This window comes from Nannobrachium achirus (genome assembly GCF_963921795.1).
Source record: "Nannobrachium achirus genome assembly, chromosome: 11".
NCBI lineage: Eukaryota > Metazoa > Chordata > Actinopteri > Myctophiformes > Myctophidae > Nannobrachium > Nannobrachium achirus.
Genome location: NC_137820.1, coordinates 63,399,151 through 63,420,094, shown reverse-complemented (window position 1 = coordinate 63,420,094; position 20,944 = coordinate 63,399,151). Strand labels below are relative to the sequence as shown.

The window sequence follows — 20,944 nt, the reverse complement described above, 5'->3', positions numbered from 1 at the left end:
TTTTTCCCCCACCAAATCTCTTCTGTCACTGAGCTGATAGATCTGTTAATATTGTTCCCTCCAGAATATGGATGCTGGCATTGCTGGGGCTCAAATGGTTAAGATCATTTGAATTTTGAATTTTAAAGAGAGAACCTGGTGTGTTGTAGAGCTCTTTACATTTAACAAGAGTAAAACCTCCAAATTACTCAAAGGAATCACTTTTAATTGAGATAGATAAACAAACCTGCACTCCACTCAACTCCTCTCCACTCAGGATCACACTTAATAATATCTAATTAAAAAGCTAGATTAGATTTTTGGTTATAACAAGTGCTCATTATCATTGGGAAAGTTAATTAAAATACATTTAAATAATACCATTTACCAAAGAGGTACCTGCCAGTGCCACAAGTAAGGGTGTGCATTAAATTAAAAGTAAGTAGGAGCCTATTACTCTTTAGTTGAAATGTATGCCATCTTTTCCCCTTACACCTTGGAACTCATACAACCAAGCACACGCGTACGCACACACGCACACACAGACACACACACACACACACAGACACACTCACACTCATGCAAACGTACTACCTACACACAATCCGATCTCCCTGCGCACCTGCAGTCTACCCTTAACAAGTTGCTCTGTAATTAACAGCAGGCTTGATAATTAGTTATCTGTGACAGGCTGCTCCCATATGGACAAAATACAGACCTAAATAGGTAGCTGTGCATTCATTATTATTACAGACCTAGATAACACTATCAGTATATGTATTTTAACTAATCAATATTCATTAGGTTTAGTTCTTAAGTTCTTCGGATGACCTACAGAAATCCCCAAACTTGCAAACCATCTTTAATCTAGTGTACTTGTTCTGTCTATCTGTCTATAGTTCAACCTCAATCATGTGGATGCATTTCTTGACATTCTAACCTCAAAACCCACACCATTAAGGCAATTGGCCAATACACTACTTCAGCTCCCATTGTGGTCACACAGAATGCAAAACATTAAACGCTGATGTCCTATTGTAAATAGATGCCGTTCACATTCCATTTTGACATCCCAGTCAAAACATTTTGTTTTTTCACTCAAACGTGCATTTCCCATTCACATTGACACAGTTGTTCACTGGGTAATTCAACTAAATGAATAGATGTTCATTGCATGGTAATTACAATGTAGAATCAGCATTGGAAAAGTCAGCACGATCGGTTGAGCAACTTGGCTCCACCAGCACCCAAACAACATTTTTTTTAAACCTGTTTTTTGAAGCGGTGAAAACCACTTCCAATGAGTGGCTTCGTGTGTCCCACGCCCATATATGGTCATTTCAGTCCAGAATGAACAGGTTTTTTCAAAAACAAAATGTCTGTCAACTCATGTCCATATATGGTCATTTTAGTCCAGAATGAACAGGTTTTATCTGTCCCGTACGTCCAGAATATCAGTCCCGAATGAATAGGTTTTTTCAAAAACAAAATGTGTGTCCCATGTCCATATATGGTCATTTCAGTCCAGAATGAACAGGTGTTTATCTGTCCCGTACGTCCAGAATATGTGTGTAGTGTCCGTCCCGGTCTGATGATTGGATACTTTGAGGATTGGTCAAGCTTCACATGACAATTCGGCCCTCCAGATAAAATCATTCATTCATTCATTCAGAATATAAAGAATGTACAGATCACAGAGTTCATAACTCTAGAACTCATAGAATAACAGTTCACCGCTTCACTTCGAACCAAGGTTTGATTTTTTTAGGACCCTTATGGTGTCTAGTTATAATTTCTTCTTGTTGCCGTGGTCAACTAATGTCCCATGGGGGAGAGTATGTTTTCCCCTCCGTCCGTCCGTGTGTCCGTCCGTCCGTGCGTGCGTGCGTCCGTCCGTCCGTCCGTGCGTCCTCGCAGTTTGTGAGCACCTAATCTCAGTCGCCGTTGGCCCGGACGCTGCCAAAGTGAGCACACACACTCCCTGGATGGCAATCTAGAACCTCTGCCCTAAATTTTTCAAATGGGCCTTTTCTAGCGCCACCTAGTGGCCGATGTTTGCAAAACACATTTCTGTGCACTACTCTTACAGATTTTGTCCAAAAATCCTACAAATCGGTAGACAGTATCTCGACAGTCATGTGATTGACACGGATCTGTCCGATTTAGCATATTCCATCCTGATTGGCTAAGATTGGCTTCCAAAGTTTGCAGGATTTGGCCGTTTTGAAAATAATGCCTCAAATCCCAAACGCAACGTGCAATTATCATGAAATCGCACACAAACGTTCCCACTAGGTCGAGGAAGAAATGCCACTTACATTTTTTGAAATCAGCCTCATGGTGGCGCTATAACAAGGCGATTTTTTTATTTGATATTTTGCTATTTAACGTGTAACACAGTAAAATGGTAAATGTTGGCTTTTTTTATGTGTGGCTTTTATGCCTTTATTGATAGGGATAGGCAGTAGGTTGACTGGAAATGGGGGAGAGATATGGAGAGTGACATACAGCAAAGGCTGTTGGGATCAGAACTCGAACCGGTAACACGCTGTCAGGCTACACTGGACCGCTGCGCCAGCGGCCCAGGCCTAAATGTTTTTTTTTAGTCCTGGGCATTGCATTTATAATGTTTTACATGCTTTACAATGATTGTGCATTGCATTCACCCATTCATGCAGCGATGGCGGAGGAAACTATGCAAGGCTCCAACCTGCTCATCAGGAGCAATTCATGGGTTGCATTTGTAGTCCTAAACGGCCATCTTGAGGACCAACACAGGTGTTTCAATTTGCCTGATTGGCATAGAACTAATGTTCTACGCCAATTAGAACACCTGTGTTGGTCCTCAACATGGCCGGTGTAGGACTACAAATGCAACCTGAATTACGGGTTCAGGGTCTTGCTCAAGGAGACATTAACTCTGGGGGAGCCTGGGATCAAACTGGGAACCTTCTGGTTCCCAAGCGGCAGCTCTACCTCCTCCGGTACTTCCACCCAGCAGCTGTGTCATATCTGATTCTGTTTAATCTAACTGGGTATATTCACAGTTTCTGGACAATCTCCCAGCTTTCATTGCTAAAATCGGGTGGAAACAATTAGAGAATAATAACAAGAATCTCATACCACCCATGCAAAATATAACAATCAAAATTATACACATCAAGTCAGTCAATCGCCACAGCAATGTCACCAAATATATAGCACCTTCTGAACATTGCGTAACCCTAAAATGCAAAGTATTTGCATTAAAACTGGACAGATTCTTCTCAGATTGCCAGCTTGCCGTGGTAGAGAAGCTGGAGTGTTGTGTTCCACATGGCCAGTCCATGAGCTGGTGATGGTGACAGTAATGGGGGATGTCAGTCTCATCCAGGACTGGTATTCATGTTGCCGTCTGGAGCTTTGCTCCTGATGGTGTCATCAACGGTGTTAAGGTCAAGAGGGAGGTTCCAGACCAAGTGCGATCCGGCAGAACTGGTGGAGGATGACAGCAAGTCACAACAAGGGCCTGAAAGCAGATGAAGGCTGCAACAGAGGGTGGTTCCTTCCCAATTTTCCTGGACACATGCTATTGGATCGTGGCCCCTCTCTGCCAAGGACTTATTAAACGTTGTCTACATTTTGGATCAAAGTGCTGTGGCGATAAGGAAGTGGTGATGGGGGCAGGACTCTGTCTGAAGCTCCTATTCACAACCTGGCACACAGGCGGTGGGTGTTTGATTCATCAATCATTATAGGCTCTTGGACCAAGACGGAAAGGGCTTTTTGGCAGCTGCATCCATGACTGATGACCTGAAAACATAATGCTGTTGCCAGTGGAGGCATACAAACTACGCCTTTCAACCATTGTTTGTAGGTCAAACAATGCAGGTTGGATAAACTCCCCAGATCTTCGTCCTCATGGGTTCCTCCTGAGAAGTTCATGCACCAATGCCTGTTTCCGTCTTCATCCAAGCTGCTTGCTGTTCAATCACAACAAGAATAAACTTGACTTTGCCCTCTACAACGGAGGTATTCAACAGGGGGTTGTTGAAGACCCCTGCTCTACAATATAGAAGACCTTACATAATAATCACGTACATATAGGTCAGTTGTGTCAGACCTGCACCTTGTCATGCCTCTAGGAGACATATAGACAGAGAACCTTGGTAATGAAAATATCAAAATATAATAATAATAATGATAATAATAATATGTGTGCCCACTTTAGTCCAGAGAGGATGAGAAATCACAAGATGTAGGAAATAAAAAAAAAGAAAGGAAGACACCTAATAGTCAGGGAAAATTAGCAGAATAACTGTCAAATCTGGGAATAAATTCCTTACCAAACAATTTCTTCACCAATGTGTTCGTAAAGGTGTCTACATATCTAACAAAGATTGAAATTCAACATCCCTAGCAAAAGGTTTGACCGCTAGGGTAATTCTGGGTCTCATTCACTTTATACACTATAAGGGAAAAAGTCACTCCCAAAGATATGCTTTAAAGCTATACTGTGTAAGATGCCCAACTAGTGGTCATTAGCCCTATAGCAAACCGTGGTCGCGTCCGCGTCTTTCGGCCGTTTTTCGTACCTTCAGACCCCCGCGTCTGCCTCCACCTCGCTGAGATCTATCTTTTGAGGGGTCCCTTGTTCCTGTGCGTTCAGTAATTCCAGAGATACGGACTCCTTCACCCTGCCTGGTAGGCGAAATTACCTAGAGAAGGGATGGTACAAACGGGCGACAACAAATATGGCTGCCATAGCGACCCCACTTCAAGATGCGCTGTGATTGGCCGGCAGTTGTATAACCCTCGCTGTGATTGGCCGGTAGTGTGATGACGCAATTTTGGCGCGAGATCCGGTCCCCGGCAAGGATCGCAGTTTACATATATAGAGAAGGCTTTACAGGCTGAAATTCACGGAGTGGGTGTTCTAAAACTTTAGCGATTTAACAGTTAGGACAATTTTAAGATTTGTTTTATAAAAAAAGTTACATGGTACAACTTTAAGTGGGGTGTGAGTGAGGGGTCTAACTAGGTGTTTTTCATTATTCTGAATCCATTGCAAGCATTTGTTTTGCACGAAAAACATTCTTTGGGCTAAAATCAGACCCAAAAGAACTATGGTTTAGTGATGAGTCATCACTTTTCACAAGGTGTATGGGGGTCCATTTTTGGCCCAAAGAATGTTTTTCATGCAAAACAAATGCTTGCAATGGATTCAGAATAATTAAAAACACCTAGTTAGACCCCTCACACCCCACTGAATGAGACCAGTGAATGAGACCCAGAATTACCCTAGCTGTCAAACATTTTGCTAGGGATGTTGAATTTCAATCTTTGTTAGATATGTTACTAGACACCTTTACGAACACATTGGTGAAGAAATTGTTTGGTAAGGAATTTATTCCCTGGGTTTTATTAAAATTCCCTGACTATAAGGAGAGATGAGCACTGAAGAAGGGAAGAGAAAAAGTGGGAGTAGGAAAATAGAGATAGATTTCTGTGACTGCGGTTTTTCATGGAATTCAGATTGCTTGCCAGGGATGTTTTTCTCTTGGATGATAGCAGGCAGCAGTCAGTAACAAAGAATGAACCCAAATCTTTGCCAGAAAGAGAGGAGAATATGATGAGGGACCGGGAGTCCTGGAGTTAGATGCTGATTGGATTTTAGAGTGCAATGGAGCCAATATCTGGCAGCAGAGATGGATGCGGAGAAGGACCAGAGGAAAGCTTGAGAACGGTGATGGTCGTCAAGCAAACAAGGCTTCCGCGTTAGACTGACATGTATAGTCTATAGGTTAGAAAAGCAATCTCGCGCACATGGGTGCTTTGGCGTGTACAGTATACCCTTCTGCTGAGCTGGTCCCAAAATATTGACTGACCCAATATGTCCATATATGGGCATTCCCAGTAATTAATATTGATGTGCAAAAGGGGTTCTATTAGTGTGGTTGCCCATGCAGGGCATCGTCTGGGAATCAGATGTAGAGGTCAGCTCCATATATGGAGATCTATAGGTGATGATCCAGTCGTCTTCATGTATGGATTTGATGAGGTCCAGGGCTGGATTAACCATTGGGCCGGTGGGGCCGTTGCCAGGGGCCCTTGGCTCTCAGGGGCCCTTGGGGGAACTGGGCCGCGTGGTCATTGACAATTTACTCAAATGAAATGTATACGTTTTTTTGTGAAAACCGCTTCCTATGAGTGGCTTTGTGTGTATCACGCCCATATATGATCATTTTAGTCCAGAATGAACAGGCTTTTTCAAAAACAGAATGTCCGTTTAATTACCATATATGGTGATCTCAGTCCAGAATGAACAGGGTTTTTCAAAAACACAATGTATGTCACCTCATGTCCATATATGGTCACTCCAGGCCAGAATGAACAGGTTTTTCCTGTCCCGTACGTGCAGAATATCAGTCCAGAATGAATAGGCTTTTTCAAAAAGCAAAATGTGTGTCCCATGTCCATATATGGTCATTTCAGTTCAGAATGAATAGGCTTTATCTGTCCTGTACGTCCAGAATATGTGTGCGGTGTCCCTCCCGGTCAGATGAATGGATACTTTGAGGATTGGTCAGTTTAATTGGCCAGACAATTCTATACTAAGATTCACCGCTTCACTTCGAACCGAGGTTTGATTTTTTGTGTGTGTGTGGGCCCCTCCTCTGTTGTCTACAGGTGCTTTTTTGACCCTATTTTTGCAAATCAAATCAAATTGAATTAATTATACAGTATATATATATATATATATTCTTAGGATACATGTCTTGTATCTTAAAATAAACTGAACTGAAATAGTATAACTAGTATAGAAAATACAAGGAAAGAGCCGAGGAGTGGGTTAAGGGGTTCAGGGGTGCATAAGAGAGGAGCAGAGAGAATAATGTGATTGAAGTAAAGTGACTGAAGTGATGGGGAGCAGCTTGAACAGGGATATCAGGCAGGTTAGTAATGGAGTGAGGTTCAGGAACGCCAAGGTCCATTGTATTTCCCACTGTGTTACTAATGGAGACAGAGGCAGTGGATCAAAAGAAGGTTGGAATGAAATGAATTGAACTTGTCTGTTTAAGTCAGCGAGGCTGTCTGACTCTGGGTATCAGGAAATGCACCAAGAAAAATCTCTCCTATCCTCTCTTCTCTACTCTCCCAAGTATGGCATATTCTCTCTATGCTAGTTCAGAGAATAATAAATTACCTTCATGTACGGAATGGCAGGTACTCTACATGATTATGGAACGACAGTTTTCATGTAGGTACAGTACACACTCATCTCACGGACCATTAAGCATTCAACATACCGGTATAGACAGTGGTCATAATTAACCTGTACAGTCAAGCATGCAATCACACAAATGCATATCGTCTTGTCAACAAAGTAGTAAGTAGTGTAAGTAAGCAAGCTATATTTTATTTATATCCTAGAGCAAGTGCTGTACAGTGGACACAATGTAAACATCAGATAAAACAAGTTAAACAGGGTAAAATAACACAATATAACAGGAAATTGCAAAATGCATACAAAACAAATGTGTTTTCAACCTACTGTACGTTTAAAACCGTCGACTGACACAGCATTTTTTAAAGCCAAAGGAAAGGCGTTCCACAAAGTGGGAGCAACCACTGCAAAGGCCTATAGTCACCCTTCATCTTGAGATTGGTCGCGGAGACCTCCAGAAGGCCCTTGTCAGAGGATCTGAGAGATCTTACATTGATTTATAGGGGACAGTTGGTAAAGTATTTTTAAATCTATTCTGGCTTTAATGGGTAGCCACTAGCCAGTCAAGTGAGGCTAATACCGGAGCTCTGTGCTCTGTGGTTGGCGTTGGTGAGGATTCTGGCTGCTGCATTTTGTACTAGTAATCAAGACTTGAGGAGACGAAAGCGCGCATACTTTTTTCCAGGTCTTGAGAAGTGAGAATTGACTTTATTTTTATTTTTGCAATGTTGTGTAAATAGTAAATACAATAAGTACCGGTAAGTGCTGTTCCCCACTAGGGTTAATAAAACTCAATGGAAATAGTTTAATAGTGAAAAGCAATGTTGTCAGATAAAACAAAACATTTTACTAAGTGTGGCTGTTATTTTTCAGTGATTGTGATTTTTCAGTGCAATTTAGGATGGCCTGCCTACTGAAAACCTTTTATTGGGGGATCCTTTAAGTCAGGTATTACAAATAAAATGATTGATTATCCCAAATAATGCTTTTCAAAGTTATACGAAATGATGCACCTTGAGGTACAAACACTTCCCGCCGTATTTGTTGTTCTGAACTTTAGAATGTTAATTTTTCTGCCACCAGTTCACACTGCAGCGACTTGACTATTTATATACTGTAGCTAATTTTGGATATATTGTAGCGTCCCGGGCCATTAGTGGCTGGGGAGATTTCCCAGTAGCTTATACCCTGTGGCACATTTGGTTCTTGATTTATTGTAACTTATTTGTGTGTCTATCTATCTATTTATCTATCGATCTATCGACATATCTATCTGTCTGTCTGTCTGTCTGTCTGTCTGTCTGCCTGTCTGCCTGTCTGCCTGTCTGTCTGTCTGTCTGTCTGTCTGTCTGTCTGTCTGCCTGTCTGTCTGTCTGTCTGTCTGTCTGTCTGTCTGTCTGTCTGTCTGTCTGTCTGTCTGTCTGTCTGTTTGTCTGCCTGCCTGTCTGTCTGTCTGTCTGTCTGTCTGTCTGTCTGCCACTGTAAAAGCCTCAGTCGTGAACTTTGAGAGTGTAAAAATGCAATTTCACAAGTAAGGGTACACTCTTAGAGATACAAAAGGCTAAATTAAAACTGAGGATTTTACTGTGTGTGAAATTCTAGGCCTATGAATTCAAAAACTCACTTCTACACCTCATCGTTCCTGCTATATGACCCTCTTCACATCAGGGGATTTCACTATAAATATCACTCTTACGACTGTTATTGAATTCCTGGTTTAAGGTTTATTGCAGTATCCTTGCAGTTTATATATAATCCATTGCAAATTGAATAAGGTGCACATAGAAACCCTGAAGTAACTGTGAGGAAGGCAGATTTTAACTTTATATTAGATACAGTATGTGTATAATTCTGAGGTTCATATATTGATTATCGATAGTTCAATATCTGCATTTCATAGTAGGGATGTCACCGATCTGATCTTCAACTCATAAACAAAGAAAACTTGTTTTCTCTAAACGTTGTCTTGGTTTGTCATTAATATCTAACCTTCAAATGTACCTGAGCTTGCATCGCTGCAACCCACACTCCATAACTGATCTCTATTAGGAAGCGTACCCACTTCTATCCAAAAAAAAGGGAAAAAAAGAATGTTATGTTATATACACACACACACACACACACACACACACACACACACAAACACAAGCGGGCGAGCTCACGCACGCACACGCACGCACGCACGCACGCACGCACGCACGCACGCACGCACGCACGCACGCACGCACGCACGCACGCACGCACGCACACACACACACACACACACACACACACACACACACACACACACACACACTCCTGGGTAATTAACAATACAGTTTAATCTACTATATACCCAGGTAATTGGATTTGGAGTGTAAAAGGTCCTGCAGGGTCTAACAGCAATCTATTAAAGTTTAGAGAGAGAGCAACAGAGAGATGCTCTAATGATGAATAATGTTCTAACTATGAGATATGGTCTGAAACTGTTGTGGTCCTGTGAAGACAGTAATGTAATGACCGATGGAAATGGTGTTACGCACACGCAAACTCACTCACTCATAACAAGAAAAGGGGAGGAGACTCACACAGCTACCCCTAGCTCTTATGGTTCCCCCTGAACAGGATATAACATAAAACCCCATTCAGAAACAACATACCGTTTGAATCCATCCAACACATTCCCAATGGCAAGTTATAACACAATAACAACAATAGCTAGATTAGGTTTGGATACAGACCGAGAGAGGGAGACAGACAGATAGAGAGACAGACAGACAGGGGTGGAAACGTAACCTCTGCGCCCGGCCGTTCCGGCCTAGCTGAGATAACAACACTGTCGGCCAGAAACCTCGTATCTCAAAGTTTCAAAATAGATTTTTTTCGTAACGTAAAGCCCTGCATCATCATACATGACTGTCGCACAAGACTAGTGAAAATAGCAGATCTTCGTGGTGCGAGGCGTTGTGTGCTTGTATATCACAAATGACCGATTTCGGACATACAAGGTTTCCACTCGACAACAACGATATATGCGCCTCTCAAGGCATGCTTGGAAGACTCTGAGCACAGCACATCCCCAGAGGTGCCAAGTCCACGGACACCTGCGTTTCCCAGGGCTCTAGTGTCCCCTGGGGGAGGGACATCTGGTGCGGAGAGGCTCTCTACCTCCACCTGGTCCTCTTCTGTGCTGGCAAGAGGCTGAAAAGGTGACAGCCGGCGCCGACGTATGACCACCTTATGGCCCCCCCACCCAGCTGCACTCTGTAGACCACGTCTGACAGCTTGGCCGTACATGGACAGCCCCAAGGTGTTGCCATGGAGATGGCCTGCTCAATGGGATGCTTGAGATCATAACTCTGCAGTGTTTTGAGCCACCGGGCCAGCTGTCTCTCTGGCTCTTTCATATTTAGGAGTTAGGTCAGTGATGCGTGATCTGGTCCAGAGCAGGAACTTGTGTCTATACCGGCAACAGCAGTGGCTCCTCTTAGCACGGTTCAGGCAACAGCTGTAGTATGCAACCACTCTGGCTCCGCTCTCCCCCTTCTGAGACAGCCCTGTGCCCAGGCCCTCGTCACTGGCGTCGGTGTATTCAGGTTGGGATATGCCAGGAAAGATGGTGTGGCACGCCTCGTTCAAAGCCTGTCCCTTGTGTGTCAGTCAGTGTAAGATCAAGAATGTTTCCAGGTGCAGGGAGGTCAAGAGTAGCCCTGCCTGAGGAAGACGTAATGAACGTAATGGAGTAGCCCTGGCAGCTTATAAGACAAATATCTCCCCTTGTCAATGGGAATTCCCTGAGATATTTGGTTTCCCACATGCGAGTCCAGGCCAGGGACCGGTTTAATTCAGGTGGTTACACATACACAAGCTGGCCAAGGCCCTCTCAAAACCTGCTGTGTGAACGAGTAAGTTTATTGGGGTAAACCTGGAACGTGGCTGGTGCTTGCATAGTCGGAATTGCCATTCGCTTTTCCAATGGAAATAGGCTGGTCTTGGGCCGAACCTTGGGTGATAGCTCGACCTGCCAGCTGGAAAAGGAAAATCTGAATTGATCTGAACCATTCATCATGTTCCTTTGTCACACAGCAGCACTGACCTAAGATCTTCTGGTTCAATTATATTAAATATTTGGACATGTTTAAACCTTGTGTTGTCTTGCCCAACTAGATCAATAACCTCACCCCAAAATCTTTTCAATGACTAAAATGCAAGAGTAAATCATGTATTAAAGTTAGCTGATGGCAGTGTGCTGTGCCATGTACTCTCATCTCAGCCACCAGCACACTAACTGTGACCCTCCATCCCATCAAAGAGGCTTAGTTCTGCCAGAGCCACTGATTAGAACAGTTTAGCTCAGGGGCCTTCAACAGAGGGTCCGGGACCCCCAGAGTTACTACAGGGGGTCCTCCAAATCTTTGAGTTATAGAAACGTTTTTTCTCCTTTTTTTTTTACATTAACCATTTGAACCCTAGCGTCCATATTCTGAGAACTTTAGCCAACAATAGCAGATCTACAAGCTCACAACGCCAACAACGAGGCGTTGTTGGCAAAGAGCTTGGCAAAGAGCGTTGTTGGCAAAGAGCTTTGTGCAGAGGGGAAAAAGAGCAGACTAAGTACAGAGTGAAAGGTCAAGTTTATTAAGAATTGACGGTTCAAGTGGTTAAATATCTGAGAACACAAATGTACATGAATCCAAAATACACTGATGACCGTGCTGTCAAACAATGAAACTATATGGAATCTCGGAAAAGGTAGTGGGGGTCCCTGCTTCATCTCTCTCTCTCCTCTCCTTGGCCTGAAAACATTGAAGACCCCTGGTTTAGATTTTGTGATTTCCACTGGCAGCCCTGCTAACTCTAAGTGTGCTTTAGAATATTTGCATCTTTTTATTATGTTATAACTTCAATGGTGACTTGGCTGCTGGCACACCAACCAACATGATCAACTATCTTCTAGCTAAAGGCTTTTCTCTAGTTTCCTGTTGTAGCCAACAATACAGAAGGAATTCACTGACAATAAAGACAAGATCACTAGAGACACATATAGCCATGCAGGTCAGCGTTTATGTCTTTCAATCTGAGATTTAACCAGGTTTGCTTTGGCAAAACACAGCATCTGCTCTCTGTCCATGTCATGTCAACAATTATTATTAAGAAAATATATATATTTTAAAAGATAAAAAATCTCTATTCACATGAGAATAGACGCGTTGAACAATGAATTCAAAACCTTAGTCCTTTGATTTACACCTTTATATCTCCATTAGCCTACATTTTGTCATTTACCCAGAAAGAATAGGCTACATGGAAATACTCTGCATTAAATAAGAGAACAGTACAGCCTGCTGGCTATACTGTATAGTTCACTCTGGGCAGTGCACTGCACACAATACTCTAAAACCATATTCATACCAGAATCAGAAACAAAGATGAAATATTAGTGTCTTCGGGGTGACTATCTGGTAAATACGTGCATCTAAAACTTTAAAACGAGGAGGCTGAAAGTGAGGCTGAATTCTCAGTTCTTTCTCCAACCAGTTCCTTTCCCCTCCATCAGGTGCCCTGGCTGGCCAGGGGGAGGCATTATAGAGACCAGGATTACTGCATGTTTTTGTGAGGGTGTCTACCCTAGGAGACACGGGGAGAACATGCAAACTCCACACAGAAGGCCCTGTCTGACTGTCTCAGTCCCTTTTTTGCCTGTTTATCATAAATAATACATGATTTATGGAGATCTCAGTATCTGTCTGGCCCCTTTTCCACCAAAATAACTTTGTTTCTAGAACTGGTTCCGTTCTAGACTCTTGGAACCATATGGTGCTTGTGCTTTCATGGAACCAGCCGAGAACCGGTTTGCGTTTCCACCAGTAGGCTATTAGGTGCCCGCACATGGAGCAGGAGTCCCCGAATGCCCCAGGTCGATTCCATGCCTGGCCAGAAATGTGTTGAATATGATCGGTCCAACTGTCCATTTCACAGGGGAAATTCAATCGACAATGGCAGATACAGTTTCCCTTTGCTTTTCTTTTTTTATGATGATTTTTCACTTGCTTTTGCTATTGTTTATACGCATCTGCATCCTCAAGGCTCCAACCATGTAGAATAGTGACACGCTCACTTTGGTTCCCAGGTCAGGGCAAGAAAAAACAATTATGTTTTGGTTCCAGTTCTGAACCAACTTTTAGTGTTCTGAACCAATTCATTTTCAGTGGAAACACTCTGAATTGGTTCAGAATTAGGAAAGGAAAAAATGACTGAACCAGTTTCAACCCCCGGTAGGAAAAGGGGCCTCTGTGCCCCTTTTATGCCCAATATGGTGGTGTCATCTTGTGTGCTTGCCTTGCTACTCAACCCTTAGAGGAAGATTCTTAGGACCACATCGAACCGGGATCTAGCAAAAAAATAGTAAATTCTGCAGTGACCTGAAGTGACCTGTTTTCATCGTTAGACATTGTTATTTGTTATCGATCAGTCATTTAGAGATGGATGAGCCAATCACTTACTCCCTGGCGTAACAGCAGGTACTCCTAGCTCTCTTTCTGTGTGTGTGCGTGCTTGCGTGCGTGTGCAGTCTAGGCCTACCCTTTCAGGGGTTGAGCCTTGAGTTATTGCTCTGTCTGTTGTCTTTTCCATTGGATGGCACTGTTGTAACCTTGACATGGCATTTATCTGGTGTAATCCATCACAGCATCTTGTGTAATGGATGCATCTCTAAACTGGTCCATTATCAGTTTTATGTAATAATGATTTAGGCCTATATAAGTTGATTAGATAAATGCCTTTTGATTATATATAAATGTTCTATAACACATGCTCGCATGCATGCCCGACCACTCACACATAATAGCCTATAAGTATTATGTATTATTTTATATTTTATTTTATTTTGTATTATATTATATTATATTATATTATATTATATTATTATATTATATTATATTATCATTGCAGGATAGGATCTCAGGGTTGCCAACATTGTCAGAATCCAGGAGATTTGTTTTTTTGGGGGTGCGTGGAACTCCCCAACCGGGGTCTGGTGGTCCTGGTGGTTATGAGATACTTAAATGGTTTCCTGTTGAAATAAGCTTAGTCTTTTCATGGATCTCCTTTTAGTAGACCTTGTACCAGTGAACTGTACCGTCATGAAACTGTACATTTTCCTATGCAAACTTCTAATAAAGCCTTCAATCAATCAAAACTCCCCCCAAAACTTCTTAACAGATATGGGTCAGTGACGTGACGCCCCAAAAAATGTGTTTTTAAAACAACTTTAAATTGCAGGCATAAAAGTTATTTACTTTTGTTCTACTCACTCTCAACCTTATGGAAATACATTTTGTTTTTAGATATTTTATTGGAATCAGACTTTATTCAGCAGTTTGTTGTACTTGTGCCTAAAATCGTCATATGGTGTGACATGAAAATAATTGTTCATAAAATTAAAATGGAGTACATCTTTCTTAAGTTACTCACTTTATCAAAGTCCTTTATCATAACTAACCAGTGATCCACTATAGTTTTTTGAAAATTAATTATATCTGTATATTTTTTTCATAATCGACACTCTGTGTGAGGCCCATGTTCATGATCTTACAACATATTTTAAATGTATTCTGTCAAAACTTTCTCTAAAATTACACAAATATTTGTGACTCTTCCTGATAATATCAATAAAGGTATGATTTTTCACTATTTGGAATGTCACACCAAATGATTTAGTGTCACACCGTATGATCATATCTTCATGTGTCAAAGCAAACTGTGTTTTAACCTACCTATTAGTGAGTACTGAACTTTACTGATTGATTAAACAATTACCCAGGATAACATGGCCTTAATATTTCTGAACAGGATATTATTGTAGGGCTTTAACATGGGATAAGAAAGAATTGTAGTAGTAGATGGATGATGAGGATGTGCACAGGAATGCTACGCACACCTAAGTCTTCTGCCGGCCCACGGCAGAAGGATCCTAAAGAGACAATAAGGCGCATAGCCACACTTGGAGCCAAGGCAACATTTTATTAACACCAATTAGTGGAAACAGAACTCAGCATTCAGGTAAATTGCTTTTTTCCGAAGTCTCCTGAACTTGAACACAGCATTTTGTGTTGAACAAATGTAATTAGGAATCATGACATTACACCACATCTCCACTAGCTAAAGAGTGCTGGGTTGCGCAACTCCGAAAATAGCTGATCTACAAGCTCTCGCAGCACAACGTGTTGAGAGCTTGTAGATCAGCTATTTTCGCTAGTTTTGTCTCGGGTCCTACCTTAACACTGTCCACTGTCCAGTCCAGTGAGTGAAAGTACAAAAGTATTAGATCAGATTAGATTATACATTTAGACTGTATTGTACATCAGCCAGTCGTATTTGGTGAGGGTAGCAAACCGGCTGCCTTGTTGCGGTTCTGCTATGCCACAGACAACCTCCTGCTCTTCGTAGAAAATGCAGTCTCGCCCCTTTGGCTCCTCTCTCCTTGCTGGGTCATTGTTTAGTTTCTCCCTGTACTTTCTCGTTCTCTCAGCACTTGTCATTTTCCAGCTGACAAAAGAAAATGGAATGTATAGTTTAAGACAAAGAGAAAATATTGTTTAGATTGAAACAATATGTTAAGGTTTCTGTGAAGGGGTTTCTGCTCTGTCTGATGAATTTGAAGTATCACTGAATGAAGCTAAATTACATTTTATGTAAAAATGTTTAAAACAAATGTTTAAATGTACAAAAGAAAAATGGAACTTTGTTATTTATTGTTATATCTGTAGTTAAATACAGTATAAATCATATGGTGTGATAATCAAGTCATATGGCGTGACAAGCAGACATGTCACACCATTATGATTAAGTGTCACACCATATTACGTTTTCTGCATTTAGGTTTACCTTGAGGCTACTATGTACACATTAGCATGCTAACAGCATGCTAGCTATAACAAAGCAACCTAGATCTACATGGACATATGACCAAAACTTCAAATAACTTAAGCTTTTTTTAATGAAAAGGTGTCACACCAACAGACATCCAAAGTGGTGAGTTTGTCAAAGTTTCAACAAGATGGCATTTCATGAAAATGTTAAAATCATAACTCACCTCAGACACCTGTCTTGCAGTTGTGCTGGGAGTGCTGAATAGCCTTACAGAAGAAGGACCTCTCTAGCCAATAGGTGTCCAAATAATTGCCTGTTTAATTTGTCCAAACTAGTGTCACACCAAATGATTTTGGTTTGGGGGACAAAATGTTTTTGATCAGAAATTACTGAAAACATTATGCTTTGACTTTGAAAAGATATAGGCTCACAAATAGACATTTTTTTAGCCTAAATTCATTTTCAAATGATTTTTAGCAATTCTTTTTCTTAGTTTTATTCAAGTTCCCACTTTGAGAAACAAGGTCAGGACAGTCACACCATATGAGTTTTGCCATGTTTGGTTGAAAATTCTGAAGAAATGAGGAATGAAATGTTTTAATCTTGAGTAAGTTCACATAAAGCTTAATGTCCTGCACAATATTCAGAAGGTTTTTGACAAATATATTTTTTATTTATACATGTTTGACACCGAGGACAGCGAAAACGTTACGTCACGTCACCCACCCATATACATTTTCCTGTGTTCTGTTGAATTGTGTGCATGTTTGATACTTTTATCAGGCTTTCTTTAGTAGCATGGGTACAATTTCAGCCGTAAAATGCCAAATGTAGGTGTACAGATTTGATGACAGAAGCAAAGTAAGACATCTTTAATAATGACGTCTCATATTTAAGTAATTAAGTGAATAGGCCTATCTGTATGATCTTGCGTGCATTGCCCCCATCCCTAAAGTGGAGGGTCTGGGGGTCCTCCCAGGCTCCCCCAGAAATATTTTCTGTGTTCTGGTGAATTTTGGGAGTTTGATATGAAATCCAGGAGAAATCCAGGAGAAATGCCAATCCAGGAGCATAAGGAGATATGGGGTCAAAATCAAGGAGATTCCTGGCAAATCCAGGAGCATTGGCAAGCCTGCCTGGGAATGGATACCAATACCAAATATGCATGAGTAACCCTGGCTACCCGAGGTTACCCTGACCCAGACTAGCAGCAGCATCATCATCGTCCACCGCCCAGAAGCCCATCATGATTCATAAACAGGCCGGGGGAGAATGTTTCCCTACGAAACGTGTGACTCCCCCTTGCCAACATGTGCCGTTCGACCAATCGGCGGCCACTGTCATTGTAATTCCCGTTACACGTGGTACACGTTTCACCCTCCGGCCAATCGGAGCACGCCTGTTATGTGACATTGGAGGAGCGGACACTGACCACGCCCACTGCTGTTCGCTTGTTGACAACAGTGAAGTTTGTTGAAGGGCCGAGGCGTGTTAACTGTTAGCTCCGTTCGGGCTTCAAATGATCGCGTTTTTTCGTCAGAATTTCGACTCTTTTCTAATCGTCCCTCCAACGATGGGCTTGAAGAAGTGATCATGGTGGTGAATTCGGTGCATTGGTTCAGAAAGGGGCTGCGGCTGCACGATAATCCGGCTTTGCAGGAGGCTCTGAACGGGGCAGACACCGTGCGCTGTGTTTATATCCTGGACCCGTGGTTCGCTGGCTCCGCCAACGTGGGAGTCAACCGATGGAGGTCTGGGAATATTTATTATACAATTCATAAATGGATAAAATAAAATAAAATTACAATGTAATAATTGTTGAAGGCATTTCAGCCATACATTGTAGATATGGGTTCGTCAAGTAAACGTTTTCCTTATGTAATTTGTGATGTGTTTTTGCTAGCTGTTATGTAGCGTTAACGCGTCGCTATGTCACCGATGAGCCCGTTGCGCCCTTAGAGTTATAATAAATAGCTTGCGCCCGTAAAAATACAACATACAGTTTCGCTATTCACTAAAACAAAGGCGGCTTTTAGGGAGTTGAAAGCGTGCTTTCCGTAGTGGCAACACTCTGAGCCCCGAACCTCACGTCTAAAATACACCTTTTCAGCCAGAAAAGAAAATATTTAACCGGAAGGCAAAATCTGGTCAATGGCATTTTCTATTGACAAGATCTGTAGAGGGCGCTGTGGAGTAGCTAAAACCTCCGGTGAAATATTTTCTTTTCTGGCTAAAAAGTGTATTTTAGGCGTGAGGTGGGGGGCTCCGAGTGTTGCCACTAAGGAAATTAGGCTTTCAGCATCTCAGAACCATCTTTGTTTTGGTGAGTAGCGAAAGTGTAGTGTGTTGTTGTTAGTTTGTTTTGACTACAGACGAGAGGCTGAGCGGCCTGGGCTAAAGCGGCTGTGAGTGCAATACAAGGGCTCATAATAGAATATGCAACGCTGCTTGGGCCTCCCCGCTTCTGTTGGCTAATGACAGCAGCTAAGTTGTGACAGAAATGAGCCTGCTTTAACTTTATTAAATGTAGGAATTATTGTTGAAATATAACATTTGAAGCAGTTGCTATGTCCTTGTGTAAACGCGCATGTTTTTTTCATGATCTCTGCCTATTATTCCACTGAACGAGTATCAGTCATTTAGTGACTCAGACAATTTCATCTTATATAAAACTGGGTTCATTTCTTTTGACCCTATTCTCTTGGTCTGATAATTTAGTCATATAAATACTAAATGTAACTGATGATTAAACAATAATGCAGCCAAATCATAGTGTATAATATGGTCATCTATTTTACTTATAGTAAAAGGCCTAGGGTTTTTGTAATTGATGTTATAATATGCAAAGTAGGCTACTATGTTCTATCCGTCTGTCTTTCAATCTTATATGAGATAGATAAAGTGGTTCCTGTGTAAATAAGCCGTAAAGCTTACTAGAATCTCCTTTTAGTTGACCTTGTACCAGTGATTTGTGCTGTTATAATGAAACTGTACTTTTTCCTATTGCAAACTTCTAATAAATTCTTCAATCAATCAACCTACCACTAGTAGGACCTGGGGACACCCAGGGGTCCATGTTTGGGTTCAGGGTTTCATCAAAATGAGCAAAAGTTTAATTTCACTATTATTTCACTGGCTAGACGTCATCCCATTGAGAAATGTATAAGAGTGACTATTCAGATCTTCACTCTCTCCAGACTGTTTGTTGTAGAATTCTGTACTACAAAAATCTTCTATTATGGGGGTCCTCTCTGGCACCTGTACCTCTTTTTAAATGGGGCTCTGGTAGCCGCCGAGGTTTAGGTTCAGGTTACTTTATTTATTGTACCCATGGATACATTTGATTTTCTGTAGAGAAGCCATCTAAATTAAGTTGACACACATTTTACAAGTAACACAGAAGATAGAACAGTGGTATTATTTTCCTTTAGAGACAAAATATAGACAGGCGTGGAGTCAATACCCAAACTACTACTTTTACAAATACAATTTTACGGAAACACTGATAAGATGCAGACTAAAGTACAGCGTTGGTTAGTAAATGGAATTAATTTAATTGCTACACTGAAACAGTGTTGTAGCTTGTAGGTACTACTGTACTCACTGTATATCATTTATACATCTAACAATGGTACAATACTATACAGGAGAACTGCTATACAGAAGAACACATGAAAACACACAGAAAAACTGCACACCGAATCAGTCATGCTCCAAAAGGTGCTCAAAACCTAACCTCTAGGTTATTTTTCAGAGATGACGATGATAAAATAAAATTATACATAAAATTGCATATACATTATTAATTGCAAGGTGAAGGGTGAACATACTGTACATTGAGACACTGGAAATATGTTATTATATTTTTCAGTGATCTGTCTTTTTGCAGTCTGATCAACAACATGTCCCTGTTTCTCGTGTCTCTCTTCAGATTTCTTTTGGAATCTCTTGAGGACTTGGACAACAGTCTGAAGAAACTAAACTCCAGACTGTTCGTTGTCAGGGGCCAACCTACTGATGTCTTCCCTGGGCTGTTTAAGGTCAGTGTTACTATTATCAATTGATTTGTTACCACACCAGGGGCTGCTAACTAGGCTGGCTCGGTATCGACATTTTGTTACCTCGGTTTTCGTCTTCCCATCACCGACGGTATTGCGGTAATTACCGCATGCCCGTATCTATTAATTAGGGTTCGGCGATAAGCCAAAATATTCCTATCATCTGCCCAAAATCTGCTGAACTCGGGTTATACTTCCCCGTACAGCACAGCGGGTCTCGCTTCGAAAGTAGCAGATCTACAAGCTCGCAACACGTCGCGTTCGCGACGCGTTCTGAGCTTGTAGATCTGTGCAGTGTTGGTTTACTATTAATCTGAGTTCCCAGAAGTCCTTTTTTCTCGCCACTAGGGGGGCGAGAAGAACTTCTGGGAAGAAACTGTTATATCTCTGGTGAAGTCAGCCCAGCACAGAATCTGGGTAGCAGGAAGTTGCACAAGTATGGGTAACCAGAGGCAAATATGGAGGAGGTTACCCATTTCTCAAAAAGCCCACACATCGAGGCAAATCCTCCAAGACTAGTTTACTATAGTAACGTACTGGGGCTTCTCAGACACTGTACGCTGTGAACAAACCAGATGAGATGGGTTGTGATCGTGTACTGTGATTCTGTAAACTCACGTCTCAAATCGCATAGATTGAGTGGTGATATAAACATATAGTAGACAGGTTTTAGTTACCAGACTTGACAGAAAAGGTTGTAAGACCACCGACGGAGCACACAAACGCTCCTGCACTAACCTGCAAATGCAGTCAGCGACAATGGTGGAAAAAGTACTCAAATGTTTTACTTGAGCAAAAGTAGCAATACCACAACATAAAAATACTCTGCTAGAAGTAAAAAGCGTTGCAA

At 41.7% G+C, this 20,944-nt stretch overlaps 1 protein-coding gene across 1 annotated transcript in view; it reads left to right on the top strand.

Annotated features, from left to right (window-relative positions):
* The first annotated feature begins 17,510 nt into the window (after positions 1 to 17,510).
* cry2 (cryptochrome circadian regulator 2) overlaps positions 17,511 to 20,944 on the top strand; it is a 31,685-nt gene continuing 28,251 nt past the window's right edge. The window contains exons 1-2 of the mRNA XM_080737351.1: positions 17,511 to 17,787; positions 19,968 to 20,076. Coding sequence (XP_080593477.1) covers positions 17,630 to 17,787; positions 19,968 to 20,076 — 267 coding nt within the window. The 5' untranslated portion in view covers positions 17,511 to 17,629. The remainder of the gene's footprint in view (positions 17,788 to 19,967; positions 20,077 to 20,944) is intronic.